Source organism: Chelonia mydas, chromosome 8, assembly GCF_015237465.2.
Source record: "Chelonia mydas isolate rCheMyd1 chromosome 8, rCheMyd1.pri.v2, whole genome shotgun sequence".
Classification (NCBI taxonomy): Eukaryota; Metazoa; Chordata; order Testudines; family Cheloniidae; genus Chelonia; species Chelonia mydas.
The window spans coordinates 87,044,049-87,062,736 of NC_057854.1; the positions used below are offsets into that span (position 1 = coordinate 87,044,049).

Genomic DNA, 18,688 nt, shown 5'->3' on the forward strand with positions numbered 1-18,688 from the left:
ACCTGAAGTAACTGGTTGATATAATTATCTTTGGAAAAACTTGAACTTCCTCTAAGATGCCTATAAGATTTTTATTTTCTTAGGTATACAGTGGTGGGGGTGGGGTGGGGTGGAAGATGTGGTTTTAAACAGTGCACATTTGGCTTAAGAATTAAACTGCAATACCTCATTTACACAAAGATTTGTCAAGCAACTTGTAAGAAACAAGTAAGTTAATTTCAAACAGAGGATCAATAATATTCTAGACCCTCTCATTAAAAAAGCTGATTCTGGACTGACTTTTCACATACTGCTCGGCCTGTAGTGAAGTCCTGCTTATATGTAAAACTTTGAATAACATCACCATATGAACACTAGAAATTGTCAAGAAAAATTGATCAAACAGCAACATCTGTACTCCCACTCTTAAAGATAAAGGGGGAAATCACACAGGGAGAGATCATTGCCTTACATTTCTATAGCTCATTTCTAGCCATGTTTAATGGTACAATAACTAAAATACTTACTAGCATAAAAAGATATCCAACTCCACAAGAATTCCCTTCCTAGAAAATTTTCAAGGAAACAAAAACTCTGATTTTGGAATGGAGTCTTTTGAGAGAGTAATTTCCTTTCAGGAACATAGCATTTTGTGTGATATTATATATTTTGGTCATGGTAAGCTCTAAAATGAAGATTTTTAAACAAAGCATCTTATGTAAAAACAATACCCATTAATAAGTGTTGGGGAAATAAATCTATATTTCATATATCAAACTGGTTCTGTTAAGTCTATGCCAAAATAGATGTCAAAAGTTTGTGACAATATTTTGTACTGTATTTAGGAAATTGTCAAGCTATTCAGAGTTCTTCTGTAAATGCAGAATTCTGAGTACCTTTCAGTGAAGTGCATACAGACAGGAACTGTACTCAACTTAATATCAAGTTACTGTATAGCTAGAAAACTGAGGAACAAGAATGGGATGACAGATCGGAGGAAAACCATCATTACCTTTTTATGTTGCATTGTAAACATTCAGTAAAAGATGTGTCACATTGTTCCTCTCAGGCTGTCTAACAATTACTGTTTATTGTGATCCAGCCATTTAAAAATGTCTTTGATACAAAACATTAAGCAGTGATTGTTCAGATTATGCTTATGCTGAAAAGATCTTAGAAAGAACCATTAAAACATTTGCGCAGGATCATTCACCAGTGTCTTCTTGTGTGCAGCTCTTTAACATTAGCATTTCAATTCAACAGAATGCCATCATCAATAGGTGTTTGTTAGTCCAGAATTGTGTTGTAAAAAACCAAAATATATTTTTCACGTTAAGGGCAAAATCTTTTAAGGGTCTCAAGCCAGCCTTCCATTTTGCTTATCTAGAGGACAGCAGGTGCACCCTTTATGAACCCAAATTATATTATTTAAATGCTCAACTACTTGATTTTTGTGGGTATGTAGATACCTAAATGCCATTATGTGCACCTACAATTAATTCTGCTCACAATTATTTATGAGTATAAAACTGCAAGTGCAAAATGAGTGCGACCAGTTTTTAAAACTGAGCACTAGAAGTTCAAAATAAATATCTAATATTTACTTCAATAACATTAAAACAAAGCAAAAGCTGGACCTTCATTGTCAAAAGTACAGATGTACATAATTTCAGTTATACATTTTTAATGACAGTTTCTCCAGCCCAGAGTGCAAATATTGCATCATCCTACCAACAGATGGCAAAGGGAAATAAATCCTGATTTTTTTTTTTTTTTTGCAATGTCAATCCCTACCAAGAGGCTCTCTTCCAGTTCTGTCTCTAGCAGGCTGAAATAACTTTCTGGTTGGGTGAACATAACTCCCTGTCTGCAAGGCTATGCTTCTGGGACAAATATTTTGTGTGTCATTTAAGTTCCACAGGTTATACAAAGGGACCTTAATGGATCTGAGCAGAAATAGGAGCTTTGTGGCAAGTAGCCTTAAAACAAAAAGCTACACAGAAAGAAAGTGATATTTAAGAAGAAAAATAATCAAAAAATGAGTCAGGTACTTATAATATGGTACTATTTCATAATATTGAATGATTTTACATAACTATTAAGAAACACATAAAGGTGGCCTAAAAAAGTCTTACATAAGGAGGAATATAGGTGAGCTGAAAATTGATATAGTATGTGTGTCCACAGTCCACCTCTTTAGGACGAATATTTCGCTTTCCTTAGACATATACTCTGGTGATGAATGCTACCCAGTTCTATTTCAAAAAATAAAACCACACAACTCTGTCATTACGAATTGAACGGAAACTTCATTTTGAGGTGAGACCACCAAAAAAAACCCTACCTAGCAAAATCTCCATTTCTGATACTGTTATGTACCATACAAGGGAAACTAGAAATAGAGCCCTGTTTGCTTCTGGAGTGACACATTCACACACAATGATTACCAAACTGAAAAAGAAAAGAATGAATATTCTTAACATCTAAAAGACCCAAGTCTGCAATCATCGTGGAGGTAAAAACTCCAGTTCAATTCAATGGGAGTCTTGCCTGCATTGAGATTTTGCAGGCTCAGGCCTTTGAGGGTATCAGAAACAATGGAAGAAAAAGCATGCAGTGACAACTAGTTGAGTACATCCTTTTAAGAAGACAGTCTACTTCTGCTAACTATTTTACATAACCAGACAAAAGAGATGGGCCCAAATCCAAACCTGGATCCAGATCTGAATTTTGCTAATGATCACTGTCTTCACAATGGGCCAAACCAAATCCTGGATATGAGTGCTGCTGAACTTGAAAGAACTTTACTCCTAGTTGTAACTCTGGGATATTTGAAATCAGAGTCAAGGTTTGCAGCTTCAGCTCACCTTTAGACAAAAATATTATACTTTATATATATTTTACATATTTTAATAAGTGTGTGTAAATGTGGATGCTATTTAGTTATTGAAAACTAAATCATACTATTTAAAAACAAATCTTATGTTCACACATGTTCTTCCAAGGATCTTGTATGTAGCAAAAAGAATGTATTTCCTGAATGGTGCAAGAGGTACGCATATGTAAAGAACACCTTAACTGTACACCAGCTTCTGAGATGGAGTTTGGTGTTTTTGAATTCTTTTGACCATACAAGGTAATGTCATATCTTACTGTATACTTTCTTGCTATGAAGAGGAAGCTTCCACTAGCTGCTAATGTAACGTGAGAATCAGGTGGTAGGACTATTATACTCTTCTCATGCTCCTGGTGCTCAATATTGGCATTTAATGTCCCCAAATCTGCTGCCCATACATCCTTTTCTGTTAGTGTCAGCTCACACTCAAGTCGTGGGAGAAGGTCATGTGCTCTTAAGTGTGAAATATCAAGATAGGATTTGTTGGATCATATTAAAGAAGTTCTGTATTAAAATCACAAATGAGTTTGATTCCCCATAGTTTAAATTCCAGGGTATTACTAATTAAGAGGTCTCTTGGTTTTTGGTACTGTTTCTCTCTCTCTGTGTGTGAAACTTGCAAGCTGCTAATTGCGTTAGTACATTCTAAGACAGAGTCTGTTCTCAAAGCAATTCTTTGTAACAACAACTACTCACACAGAGAGAGACTCAAAACAATACTCTGTAACAACAGAAACAGCACCCAGAGACTCCTCGCCCTTTTGTTGTATTCATCTAGCTTTGTTAACAATTGTGATTAAAATAGAGATAGAGGATGTATGTGGATGGATGCTTGGTGTGGTTAATAACTGAATGATCAGGGGGTGCCAGCCTAACAATCCAGTGTCCATCGGCTGAAGAAGGCGTCAAGTGGAAATAACCAGAGGACCCCCGGAAGGCAGACTGGAATCCACCCAACATCCTCAAGAATGGGAGAATCAAAGAACAAGATAACATCTGGCAGCACGGAGCCATCAGGAATGTGCCATCTGCTGATTGATTCAGCAACAGTATGATGAAGCAATTCCCATAGACTGGCAAAGGAAGAAATTCCTATAAAAATGGACTCTAGAAAGTGAGAACTTTGGGGTCTGATTCTGCAAACCAACCTCCAGGAGCATCTGACAAGGCCCTGCTCCCTCCTCATGTCCAGGCCACCTGGCCAGTGACTTGGCATGAGCAACTCTAAGGCTGGTAACTATGATAACAACCTTGCAGAACCTCTGTGTGTGTGTATGAATGAATGTGTGAATAAATATGAAATTGAATGGAATGTTATAGCTATAACTGCTTACTATGATTCTTTCTGTATTCACAATAAATGTGGCATTTTGCCTTTTCCCCTTTAATAAGATCCTGCTGGTTTTTATTTTATTGGTATAACAGACTGACACATTCAAATTCCTCCACCCTGAACAGGACCACTGCTGGAAGAGTAATAAAGTCTGCCAATTGCCTCAACTGCAATGACAAACAAAGACCTGAAGCTAGTCTCTTACTGTCACTATGAGGAGACGCTAACAGGGACAGAAGAAGGCATGGAGTTTTCTTACAAAAGAACCTAAAGGGTTTGATGTGTTTGGATGGAAAGAGAAGACACAAGTAAGTGATACTGAAGAAAAACCTGTTTGTCCTTAACATACTTGACAAACTGTTCTTGAACAATTTCTTCATTTGGCAATTACACTGCCAGTACACGGGTGAACCTGGTGATCTCTGATACTCTGGTCCATATCCTTCCAACCAGCCATGCCGTGTTTGATGCAAGTCAGGGGTTGGGATGGGTAAGCAAATATGATGTTAAACCATCGCTGTGGCTCTCTGATCCTGGAGCTTTGACCTAGTCCCCAGACTTTAGGCTGCTCTATTTTACATCAGTTGCCAACAGCCCACAGGGTCTGTTCTAGCAGCTAGTGATCAGCCAGGATGATCCTGAGCCTATGTGCCTCCTTCACTGTGGGGCAGGAAGGTGAGTGATTTAGGTACCACTATGGAAGCCTTGGAGCATTGGAGAATTCAAGTACACAGTTAAGCCAGGTTTAAATACGCTTTGCTCCACTGGAGCACCTCAAAGCAGAGTAACGGGCTGGAGAGTCTGATGCTATAAAATAGAGATGCAGAACACAGACCTAATGTATAAAACTCTGGAGCACCTTTACATTTATGTACCCTTGTTTTCTTAAGACAGAATTGTTTAATTTTTATTCAAGGAAAGAAGACTTATCCATCTAGCCCAGAATTTTTATGCATTTCTACCTACCTCACACTGTGAGGATTGTGATTAAGGGCCCAGTTTGCTGTCTCCATACTTTGCCTGCACACATCTGAACATATGCATGCAAATTGCATGCATACACACTTGGTTCAAAGCTCACCTACAGTATCTAGCCATGTATGCACAAGGGTGCAAATGCGCACTTACTCAAAGGCTAGAAATCAGATCATGATGCTGGAAAAGGGGTTTGAAGGACAGGACTATATAAGTGCTAAATAATGTAATTTTGGACAGCCTATCACAGTGCTAAAGACACTCATTCAAAGAGCAGAAAATCTGAGATATGCTGAACATAAGCTAGGGCAGAATAGTGCTCCAATGTATAAGACTGGTCTTTTCAACGGAACTTTCCTAGTTACATGATCTTTTTTAATAATGAAAATTGTAGTGATGGATGTAATTGTAGATTTGGTTAAATCAGTCATTCAGTTCTTGAAACAAAGTTATTGTTACTGCACAGACTTGTTGTTCTTTATGAAAATGTCCTGTTAGCCTCACCACAGCTGAGTCAGTGTAGGAGATTCTTCTGCTATGAGAGTTTTCCTGAACTGAGTTTACAATATATGGATAACCTCTGTCCACAAAGAGGTATTTTACTAGTATTTACTACTTTCGATGTAATAGAGGTGTATAGTTATACAGGTACCTATGTACCCCATCTGGTCTATTCATATTTAGTTCACATCAGGGAGGCTATGCAGTTTTTTTAAGTGGGCATTTTACAGTATAAATAGAACAGGTTCTTTTTTGCAACATTTTAAAAAGCTGCCATAATTTGTGTTAATCATTATCAAGTTCTAAATCTCCTTAACATAAAATATAAAGTGAGTTACATGTGTACCAGTAATATTTACATTTTTAAAAAACATTTTTGTATGGATTACAATTTTTGAAGCATGGTTTTGCAAATTATGTATTGTATATTTCATAAACTGATTTGAAGAATTCTCTTTTTTGTAGTTTTTATTTTTAATTACTTGCCCTATATTCAGTTCCTATTTCAAATAGATGTTGGTTATATAGTCAATACAGTCATATTTCCAATCAGGGGAAAAAATCAAACCAGACTGGCAAATCCCCTATTTAGGGATACTGTCTTGTTCACTTTTAAATGTTAGGAGGATGTATGAATTTTTAAAACAATTGTATTTTAATCTCTACCCTGTTACATTTTATTTTTTGTGAACATGCACACACCAACCAAAGTTGATCATCTTTAACATATATCTTGAATTATTAATCTAGGACTGTGCTCAGAGTTTCATTATTTCTAGGTTTCCTTATTTGCTCTCAGTAATTTTAAAAGAAAGGTGTACTTAAAAAAAAAGCACTCAAAGTTCAGCTGCTAATAAGCACTTATCTATATGTATGATCTGGGACACGTACATGAAAATCATGCTTTTATTTTTGATTGACATTTGTGAGCCTGTTGCTGGCAACTTTTGGGACACTAATGATATGGGGAATGAATTTAGAGACTGAAAATTAGCATTATTTGGTATTACACATATTTCTATAATACCCAACATCATAATTAATGGATGATCTTGTAGTTCTCTGTGTACCTCAACATTAGAACAACTTTAATGTTTAATTTTGAACAGATATTTCATTTTCACACAGCACAATTTTTACATTAAAACAGAACAGAAACTACCTTTCTACCATTTCAGCTGACATGTCACAAATGACATCACTATGTTTGCCAGCAGTAGGCTAAGACATGCCAATTTTACCTCAAAAATAATTTTCAATTGCATTTCACACAGTAATGGGTCTGTGTCACAAAATGTAAATTGCATTTGGATCCCAACTTTGTCTAGAGCTGGGGGTGTTTGGATCAAGGGCTTGGTTCAGGCCCATCTTTAATTTTGCAGTTCATCCAAGATGAGACATGTTCCTCATTCAGTGACTTTTCAAAGTGTAAAGGCAAGATATAGACACCTGGTTTATCACAGCAGATGAAGATTTGTGAAATTATTATTCTAGCACACCCTAGTATGACAGAACTCAAGAGAACTGTGAAGACAAACGTAACGTCCTTTTTCTACTGAAGACTGGCTCACCTATTAGGCTGCACATTGTTAAGTCTGCAGTTTCATGAAGTTTTCTTTAAAATAGTTTCCTATCCAAAAGAAAAATTTCTCATCTTAGAGCCACACAGAAAATCTTGGTTGACATTCTGCTCTCCTTACATGCATGAAACTCAATTCCACAAACACAACGTAGTATAGTGGAATTGAGATTGACTATGACAATCTCAGAAGAAACATATAGGGCCAAATTTTCAGCCACAGACTCCAATTTTAAGCACTCACTTTTATGCATACAACTATTTTTCCAAGTACAGCTATTTTCTAATGCAAATGACAAAACTGGGTATAAGACCTGCATGTACAAATGTGTACATTGTGCACGCAAAATAGACAATGGGCACAGTTAGCTGCCAAACTAACAGTTAACCCCATTTTCATGTTTCACTTTCTAATCTTTTAATTTAGCTCACATTATAGTTCAGTGTTAAAAAATGCTAGAGTACCTAAATAAATAAATAAATATAAAAAATAAATAAAACCACAGACCTGACAAGTTGTGTGACAAATATACAGTGGGAGCACTTTAAAAGTTTTTACTGGTTAGAAAGTTTTTACTAGTTCTACTGTGTCTATAATGGACCACACCAGGAGTTAGTGCTCTCAGTTCAAAATATTTGAAATGTTCTAACTACTCAGTCTTTGCACAATACAAAATTGTCCAGTTGACAAGATAAAAGACAGCGAGTTAGGAGACCTGGGTTCTATTTCTGACTCTGTCATTGACTCAACTCTGTTACCTTGTGCAGGACTTAAGTTTTCAGTGCCTCAATTTCCCTATGTGTAAAACAGAGCTAAATCCTTCTTCAATTGTATAAAGCACTTTATGATCTATGGATAAAAAGTGCTGTATCAGGGCTACATAATAGGGTTATATTACATTCTTTCTCCTCAAATAAATTTGTTGGTCTTTAAGGTGCCACAAGTACTCCTGTTCTTTTTGCTGATACAGACTAACACGGCTGCTACTCTGAAACCAATCTTTCTCCAGTTATCTTTGTGGGGGGGTTTTGTTTGCTTGCTTAGGCTCTTTACTATTGAGACAAGGAACTTTTCTGCATGTCTGTGAAGCATCTTACATAGGGTGCTCCAAAATCCCCCAACAAACAGCACTGCAAAAGTGGAGGTGGTTGCTGAAAATGTGCCCTTTAATACAATTACAGTCTGTGGACATACAGAGTCATCACTGAATGTCTTAAACTGCCTGCTTATTTAATAATCTACACATTTGTGAAGTGTCAGAATATTGAGAAGAAACAAGAGTCCATAAAAGTAGAAGACCGTGTTTGGAAAAGTTGCATTATTTGTTATGAAGTTTGAAATAAGTATTTTAAGAAATATGGACATTGGGTTTTTGTATTTTGGTTGGTTGGGTTTTTGGGAGGGAAGGGGGGAAAATAAGTTATAACCTCCACATTTATTAAAATATTCTTTTGGAGTTCAACCAGCTAAACAATTGAAGATAGACCATTTATTTAGCACTATTATAAGACATACTAAGGACTGAAGAAAAAGTAAATCAGTTTGCAGGTTCTACTCAACTCTCTTTTTTCATGAGGCACCCCCTTTTTAACAGCTACCAGTATTGTATTTAAATCGTATATATATTGACAAAATGTAATCTACCTCTGTAAGCATTGTGCCATTCAACAGTACTACTATTAAATTTGTATACCACAGTTTAAATTACATCCATTTCATGAATGGTAAAATTCTAAAACTCAAGTGTCTAACTGCCAAAATACAGCCTTACTGGAATGAGTACAATTTACAAATACAATAATTACATTTTAAAACCATTAACAATGTTACATCTAGAAGTAAATACTGTAGGACTGGTCAAGACAGTGGTCTTCTCAGGAAAAAATGCTGAAAGTCGCTGACACTTCCAACAGAAGTACCCCAAGTGCAGAATTTAGTTCATTTCCCTTAAACCGTAATTCAAACCTGTTCCACACAGCAGTCCGTGGTTATATGGATTTTCCATATACTTGCATAAGCTTCCATTAGTTATCAGCCAAGTATTTTCCTATAAATAGAATATGTTAAAACAACAGGTTACTGAGCGTATGATTTCCCCCGTCTATTTTGTAACTAGATCCATAGCAAAGTTAAACAGTGATACTTGATCTCCCCCTGGTTCCACAGTGACATAGTCCTGGTTTTACACTGGTCACTGCAAAATCACACCCTGATTGTGTTTTTTGAATATGCATCTGTCTCACCCATTTACCAAATGCCACATTTCACACACAGGTGCTCATTCTCTCTGTCCTAGAGGAGCCCAGGCCCTGCAACCCCAGATGCGGGACGTCCACTGAGAGCAGGGGTCCAGTGGCACATTACCTTCCCCCTCCACTCCAACAAGGGACCTGAACCCAGACAATGTTATTCACAAACATGGAAGAAGTGGGGTTTGGCCAGCCTGGCTGGGAGCTGTGCTTATTCAATACATGTCCTGTGAAAATTCTGCCAGTGAAACGCCTATAGATCCCTTGATGGCACTTAAAACGGCTGTCCCTGGCGTAAAACCCAGTGGAGACCGGTGGTGATACCACTGCTTGCCTCTCTTAGGGATGAACCCTCCCCTTGTGCCTGCAAGAGTGAATCAAAACGTTAGGCCAGAATTTACTTACACTAGGTGTAGGCAACAATAGTGAAAAATACTCAATCATTGTTTTTTAATATGTACATGCATGAAGTCTGCTCCCTGGATGGACAGACATGGACACAGACATACATGCACATAGAGGCATGCACAAGGAGGGGGGCAAGCAGGGGCATGCCCCCCCAATAATCAATGAGGGTACAGAACTCCGAGGGCTGTGGCGGGGGCACAGAACGTGCCCCTCCTAGAGCCATCAAAATTTTATACCTCAGCACTCCCCTGCACAGGCGCTCGCACACATGCATCCCCTTCCAATCTTGTCCTTCATGCCTTTGAGAGTCAGTAACATATGTACCAAGAGCAAAACGCTGAAGAATTTTAGCAGGATATATTAGCAGTTTTACAGAACAATATCTGCCTCTCACTCAGTTGGCAAAGCAGTGATGTCTCTTCAACGTTTAATTTCTAATAGCTCATGTCCAGTTAAACAGACCTTTGGAAGATACAGTAAAACCAGTCTTAAGTAGTCATCCAAAGGACCAACAAAAATCAATCACTTGGAAGAGGTGATTAATTAAACCCTGAACAAAATGGTTCTAGAAATTTTCATGAAACTTTAAAGCAGCCTCTAAAGACAAGGGGTAGCTTTTGGGGATGGTCCCTAGTGTAGATTGTACTGTACTTTGTGCATGTGTGAACTCTTGTTGCTAAAGGCACAAAACAGTTTTTTTTTTTGGTAAAACAATAAGTATTTTATATGGACACCTTTTATCAGAGCCCTATGTACAGGAGTTATCCCCTCTTCTTAGTACCTTATCTTGCAAACTCTTTCTTCACTGCAGGGATAAATGTATGGCAAGTGGCCAGCACCTGTTACTTTTACTGATACAGTCCCCACGCAGTTGAGGAGAAGGGGTTCGTGACATGCTTACCTGCTGCAAATCTCTTTTTAATGAGTGAAAACCGGTATCCTGCCCCAACAAGTTCAATATCACAGCTGGAGAGAGTGCTCCCTTCACTCGTAAACTGCACTACCAATGGCGAAGGTTTGCTTGGTCCTTCAGAAAGCTGGAATCTTGCCAGCAAAGAACCCACACCTTCGGATTAAGAATTTCAGAAGATCATTACAAGAGAGTAACACATACAATGCTTCTGGAATGGCTCTTAGCATGGAATCCAAGTGAATGGAATAGTAAATAACATTCTTTATTCCAAAAGTGCCCGGAAATAAATCTGGTTCCCCAAGTTATATAAATGGCAGCAAATGTACATTGATAAGAATGTGAGCGTTTCATTAAATCAGACTTCAGCAAACTGTTATCTTTTCAGACTTTAGAGATATAAATCAGATAACAAATAAACTGCAGGAGTCACACCAAATAGAAAGTACATGCAAGTGTGCTGGATTCCTAGTATGTGCAGTATGACATGCTGAAGGGCAGTTGGCCCAAGGTGATACCTTGAGAATAGAAAATGTTATGGGGGGAAATAATGGGGATTACTCAATCTTTGAGAGAGACTTGTAGGACCTCCATGGGGCTGACGACACTCAATTGTAGAAATCAACTGGTTTTTCCTTTGATGAAATTAAAGCCCAAACCACTACACATCTCTCTTTACACTTCTAAAATGGGCAGAAAAATGTGTGACCAGTCACGCTGATCTTGTTCACACTTTACATAGCTAATTTGCTCCTGTGCTATGAACAGTACCCTATAATGTCAAGTTTCATCAGGAATTGATTTGTTGATGGATGTGCACAAAGATAAACTAGTCAATGTCTCTAATTAAAAACAATTAACTGAGATCAATTAAATGTAAACTTGCATTATTACCTCCATTTTCTGATTTTTGCGAGATATCAGGAATCTTCCACAATATTCTTTGCTGTTCAGCATTCCTAAAAAAAAGGAACAAAATAGTGTAACTGTAGGAGACAATGTAGGTAATGAAAGAGCCCTTCTGAGTCATTTGCATTCTAGAATAGGTAGTGGGAGCAGTGCAAATTTTTTGAAAATGCTTCCTCCTGGTTAGGAGTCTCATGAGATCGTACTGCGTTAGTTTTGCTTTAGGTTTGGGACCAAAACAAATGTAAGTGCCATTCTGGCGGTTATCTGTTGCTGTCACAGATGGACAGTGTTAGCTGCTGAGTTAATTCAGATAAATGCAAAAAGTTATACTAATAATAAACTAATAGAAGGCAGTCTGGTGAAGTGGATAGGGACCAGACCTGAAAAATCTGAGGACCGGAGTTCTAGCCCCAACTCTGCCAATGACTTACTCTGTGACCCTGAGCAAATCACAAATTCTATGCAGCAGTTCCCCTATCTGCAGGATATGGACAATAATGCCTACCCATGATTGTAAAGTGCTTTGAGTTCTATGATGAAAAGCACTTTAAGTACTAAGCATCATTAATATTAAGATTACTGAAGTGACTTTCACCTTAATGCATGCTGGTTAAGATCAGACCATTCATTTCTGAAAATGACAGAAAAAATCACAGTAGCATTTCATGTCTTCCTTTACCACAAAAAGTAGATTCTAATGTCTAGCATACCCATTGTGATCCTGCATGCCTCAGCTAGAGCCTTATAAATATCAGCATGTCTCTATACCTATTGGGGATGAAGTTCTGTTATAATCACGAAAGTGACAGGGATGGCAAACAACAGGGAATGGCTTTGTTGAACTAGACTTTCATACCAAACAGCAGGTGGAAGCACAGCTTGAAGTTTCGTTACTCCTCCATCTATGGGAACTAGGAACTGGACATTGTTTAGAGCTACTGGTGTAGTCATTGCCTCTGTATTATATTTGTAGTCAATACGAAGGTCAGTGCTTGTAGATTCACACCGCCAGCTGACTGCAAGGTTTAATGGAGTAGACTGAATACCCTGGGCAGATACCTTAGAAATGACAGAAAAACAATATTTAGTTTTCACAGGGATAGAGGGAGAAATCTGCATCTATGGATATAAAATCATTGTTGATTTTAGAGCAGAGAACTCCCCGCACTTCCCCAGTAAGTTTTTGAAAGGGACTCAAGTCACACCCATTCCAGTGGTATTGAGAAGGCTACACCTGTGCAAAACTTCTTGTAATTCCTGTACTAAAGAGCAGACTATTTCAGGCAATTTACTTTTCTGTACTAGAGACAGGTTCTATTAATGTTACAATGTTAATTGCATTTTTGAAAAATTTTACTTTGCAAGAGAGCTTACCTGGTATTTGAGCATGTCCACGTTGTAATATGTTGCTTGTGGTTTCTGTTCAGACACTTTTTTTAGATGTGTCATCAGATTTGGCATGTTTACCCAGAATTCCTTTGTGTTGGCATCAGTCTGTGTACTGTCACTGTGGGTTTACAAAAAGGTAAAGGATTAGCTATTTTCATAAACAGAATCTGTAAAAGGAAGTTCTTCTCAAAATGATCAGAGGACATAATCTTGGGCATGCTGTATAACAGGATTTAATTCTACACTTACAAAACAATGCCGTTCTTCCATTTTTTAAAATACTCCATGAAAACTCTACCTTGGCCTCAACTGTAAACAGCTCCACAGATGTATTCTATATATATAACTTTGTAAATTAATTTCTCTTGAGAACAAGGGCCTAATAAGCACTGGCTAGAGCTGGACATAGCGAGAGAAAGCTCTTTTGAAATATTCTACTCAGCTGTCGGACGGGTATGTCTTTGGGGTGGCTAGCCTGTCCTGCAGCTTGCATTGCCAAGGCTACATTCTATTTTTAGCGCACTAGCTTGGATGAGAGTTAGTGGGAGTATGTCTCTTTGAGCTGGGAATTACATCCCCAGCTCAAAGTGGACACATATCCAAAGTGAATTTAGTGCCTGAGAGAACTGCAGCATTGCCAGACCTGAGATGGAGGGTAACAGTTTCAAAAGTACCCAAGTGACTTAGGAACTCACATTCTATTTTCAAAAGTGACTTAAGTGCTTAGGAACATAAGTCTCATAGTAAGTCACTTAGGTAGTTAATGCAGAAAGGCACCTAGTGGGATTTTCAGAAGCACCTAGGTTCCTAATCCCCCTTTGATTTTTATGGGAGTTAGGCATCTAGGTGCTTTTAATAATTGACCCCTGAATTTGCTTTAAAGTTTTGAACACATAACCAGTGGTGAAAGCCTAATGCAGTATCACAATGCTTCATCCATATGCAGTCTCCAACCAATAGCACTAAATTGGTTTAACATCCACAATATTGTGTAGAGGCTCTTCTAAATGAAACCTGGGTGGGCGGGGAGGGGTAGTTTGGTTGGTAGCCAGCCCCAGAATTAGGGAAGCGGGGAGGTGGCTGGATCCTGCATAGACTGCAGTTTGCCAAGATCTCAGAATCTGATCCATACTATCCAGGATAAATTGCCAAATTGACTATAAACTAAGTGTTGTCAAATGCACAAAGCAAATGAACAAGAAATGGAGGACTCATTGATCTTAGGCATTATTTGAACAACTAAAAAATTCAAGCTAAAATATTTTAAAATTGACTGCATCCTATTCAGCCTTATTCTCAATAATATTGAGAGAGATGGTTTTGTGAACAATTCTGCAGATCAAGGTTTAAACCTCCATAGGATCACAGTATTTTATTCCCTTGAAATGTTTCTTCCAACGAGGCTACAGAGTAACATTTCTTATAAATCTCTACAAAGTTTTTGTAAAATTATATTTACCAGCAGAGAAGTTGCGGATTTGGCAGGACGTGTTCTAACCTGTTGTAATTTATTACACGGAAGGTTAGAACAGATGGGGCTGGATTATTGGCAAAATGTCTGGTAATTCCTGCAGGAAACGACAGCACCATTTCTCCAGTTATCTTCACTATACATCTTCAAAATCAAATCAAAGGAGACAAAGGGAGAGAAGAAAGAAAGCAGCTTAAAATATAGCCTGGGAAGTGAATCATCTGGATCAAGCTAGGCATGATGGAGATGGTGACATTTCATTCCTTCCCTATTATACTGGAAAGAAAATCATCTTCTTCCTAAAACAGCATTAGTCTGAATAGAGAAAAATTCTGGTATTTGGGCAACAAATAGAAAATGTGATCTTTCTGTGAACTCCTCCAGACTTGCTTCTAGAAACGATCTGCTTTTCTCTTCAGAACAGAAAAACAAAATCAACAGTCTTAAATTGAACAGTTGCCAACAGCCCAGTTTTGCCTGAGACAGCCCTAGCTTTCTGCTCTCTGACCCAGGCAACTGGAACTGAGCTGTAATTTCATTGCCGGTCCTGATCCAGCCATATTGACTGCTGTCTTGTGGTTGTAGAAGCAGCCAACTTTCAGTGTCTGTGCTGGATCTCAGTGTCTCTGCTTGTATGGGGGGTGGGGGTGGGGGGCAGCCATCAGCACCCTCACTAGCAGCAGCTCCAGCTCAGCTCATTCCCCCAGTGGATCAGCAAGGAAAAGGAAAGCGTCCAATTCAGATGTAATGAATGTGCAAAATGCAGGGATAGTTATTTTGAAAGAGGAATACAGAAGATATTGGAAAGAGTTGTTTTCTGGCAGTCAGATTGCAAAAATCAATGAGAGAACTTACCAAATAAAACCAACATGCCCCGCCTTGTCTGTGTTTTACCCATTCCACTCAGTGCTTTCTGATGCCAGGTTTATACATACATGGTAAGCCCACAGCACTGCTGGAATTAGTGCTAAGGTGACAACGTTTGTACTGAGGCCAGCATCTTTAATAATGAAGTAGTAGGTTTCAGGATTCCAGTATTCATGGAACAGTGATTCCATAAATAGGAGGTGGTGGATGAAGTGCACTCTGGATATAATATATAGTCTAATTGGGAAACCCTCGCATTGATTTTTGCCATTTTTATTTTCTTGCTTACTGGTTGTTTCTAGGCCTCAGACTAATTCAGTGATCACACTATTCATTCTTTGCTTATTGCTGATCCATGTACATTAGCACAAAGAAGCAGACTATCCAAGTGTTGACAGCAATTTTCTTACAGGACCTATCACTTCAAAATATAGTTTCTGAATTTATATTCCTGTATCTTTTAGAGATCATGTTATATCTCCAGGCTTCTTACACAGATAGCATGCAATAAAAAAATTAGTGCCAATGAACTGGAGTATATCTTTCTTTGCTGAAAATACAGTGTGTGGCTGTGTATCAAAGTTATGCTGTAAATCTAAGTTTAAGAGAGAGTCATAGCAGGGAAAAGATACAGATGGAACATGAATGTGACTTTTCTTGCTTCAAATTCAAGTACTGTCATCTGAAAACACTCAGATCTTACCAGTGCAAAGCAGTCATGAAGCTCGGGGGTGGGGGGACAGCGAGGGGAGTACATGGAATGCTGTCAGTTTCTGGTTGTGCAATCATAGAAGATTAGGGTTGGAAGACACCTCAGGAGGTCTAGTCCAACCCCCTGCTCAAAGCAGGACCAACACCAACTAATTCATCCCAGCCAGGGCTTTGTCAAGCCAGGCCTTAAAAACCTCGAAGGATGGAGATTCCACCGCCTCCCTAGGTAACCCATTCCAGTGCTTCACCACTCTCCTAATGAAATAGGACCATTGCACCCCCCTAATGCAATGGTCTATGTGGCACCGTTAGGCTGTTCTAAGGCCTGGTCTACACTGGCGGCGGGGGGGGGGGGGGGGGGGGGGATCGATCTAAGTTACGCAACTTCAGCTACGTGAATAATGTAGCTGAAGTCGAAGTACTTAGAGCTAATCACCGTGGTGTCTTCACTACGGTGAGTTTGCTGCTGCTCCCGTCGACTCTGCCTGCACCTCTTGTGGCGCTGGAGTACAGGAGTCGACGGGAGAGCGCTCGGGGGTTGATTTATCGTGTCTAGACTAGACACGATAAATCGACTCCTGCTGGATCGATCGCTGCCTGCCGATCTGGCGGGTAGTGTAGAGTTATGCCACAGGCTGTTTCAACCCCCATTTGGCCCAGAATCTTGCCACTCATTCTCAGCTGCCCTGACTCTAAACTCAGGGCTGAGAATCTACGCTCACTGAAGGAGATACATACATACATATATATTTAATGTTTGCAGAAAAATTGTTGAGGGCATTGATTACTAACATGAATAGGGCAATCCCCGTCTCTTCAGTGAGTGGCAAACAATATCTAAGGATATTCTGGCAAGGAGATGTCTTTTAGTACAGTACCGTGTCTGCTGTATCAAAGGAAGGACTGATGAGTGAAATGGTCTTCTAGTGGTATTAGTTTGTGTCTATCAGCTACCCGCTGAGGGAGGTAACAAGTCCACAGGGCTGGAAATCAGGAAACCTGGGCAAGTCACTTCACCTCTTTGTGCCTCCGCTTCCCCATTTGTAAAATGGGAATGATGATATGTGATCCCTTCCTTTGCAAAGCACTTCAGAATAATACTCAGCTTAATTCATAAATCTCAAACATACAAAAACTTCACTGCAAGCACTTAAAGCTGATAAGGGCAAATAAGGTTCAAACAAACACAAACATCGGAAAATACAGACCAAAGCTAAAAAAAACAACCCTAAATACATCACCTTCCTCTCAGAAACTCACCCACTATCCTGAGCAAATCAACCATAATCACCAAGTATAAAGACAGGCCTTGAGTCCATCCATTTCTTTGTAGGTTTCAGAGCAACAGCGGTGTTAGTCTGTATTCGCAAAAAGAAAAGGAGTACTTGTGGCACCTTAGAGACTAACCAATTTATTTGAGCATAAGCTTTCGTGAGCTACAGCATCCGATAAAGTGAGCTGTAGCTCACGAAAGCTTATGCTCAAATAAATGTGTTAGTCTCTAAGGTGCCACAAGTACTCCTTTTCTTTTTGCATTTCTTTGTAGTTCTCTATGGTTGCAGGAAGTATAGACAAAGTAAATCTTGGTTTCTGAATGCCTGCAGGGCTTTGAAGAACAAGAAATCACTTTCATGGAAAGTTCAGTTGTTATGCTGGATTTATGCCAGTGGAAATGAGAACAGAATTTGGCCCAGCGTACTTGTGTAGGAGGGATAATAGATTAGTATAGCCACACTATAGCTAGCATCAGGTCAGATTTTCAGAATGCAATATCCAGAAAGCAGGGCGGGAGAGAAGAATTGCAGATTATAGGTATATTACTCCCACAATAAACTCTACAGACTCAGTTTCTGGTCGCTCTCTGTAACTACATTTAAAATTAATTCCTTGATGAACAGAAATAGATGTCAATTAAAAATAATTTTTCAGGCCATAAAACAGATAAGCCTGACACACAGAAGCAGAACTTTTCTCTAGTTACTTGTGGGCATGAGAAAACTGGTAATTATTTTACCATCAGCAAATCAAACCTATTAACTATCTGTGCATCTCTAACCTATGAATAGCCCTTAAGAGAAGAGAAAAGTATTTCCCTCATATCTGTAAGATCTTTTATAACCAGTGTTGCATATTTAATGTGCATAGTATATAAGTACATTAAAACTAGCCCACATAAATGATATTGATAAAACAATTAAATAATGAATTTAAAACTACTAAGTTATACCTGTTGCGTTAAACCCTATTCCAGGTTGAATTTTTAAATTGCTCAACGTGGGTGAAAGGTGGAAGAAAGGTAATATTTACTTGCAAACATATTATTTAGAATTGTTGTTAAACTATCACAAAACAGACAGAGAAGTGTTAAACTAAGCTTGTTAGAGCCAAAAGAATTGTTGATCAGGGGTTTTCAAGGCTTCTGGTGAGGCTACAAAATAGTCATAACAGACCAGAACCTTCTTAAAATGAGAGGAACCATCCATTCAGGGACCATCAGAAGCCTGTTTTGA

The 18,688-nt window shown here is 38.6% G+C and overlaps 1 protein-coding gene across 4 annotated transcripts in view; it reads right to left on the bottom strand.

The window, feature by feature from the left end:
- Positions 1-52: 52 nt before the first annotated feature.
- SGIP1 (SH3GL interacting endocytic adaptor 1) overlaps positions 53-18,688 on the bottom strand; it is a 182,017-nt gene continuing 163,381 nt past the window's right edge. For all 4 annotated transcript variants that reach the window (XM_043520892.1, XM_037907616.2, XM_007063421.3 and 1 more), the window contains 6 exons: positions 14,589-14,744; positions 13,115-13,247; positions 12,597-12,799; positions 11,726-11,790; positions 10,823-10,987; positions 53-9,311 (listed from right to left, as the gene is read on the bottom strand). In XM_043520892.1, the coding sequence (XP_043376827.1) occupies positions 9,289-9,311; positions 10,823-10,987; positions 11,726-11,790; positions 12,597-12,799; positions 13,115-13,247; positions 14,589-14,744 (745 nt within the window). In that variant the 3' untranslated portion in view covers positions 53-9,288. The remainder of the gene's footprint in view (positions 9,312-10,822; positions 10,988-11,725; positions 11,791-12,596; positions 12,800-13,114; positions 13,248-14,588; positions 14,745-18,688) is intronic.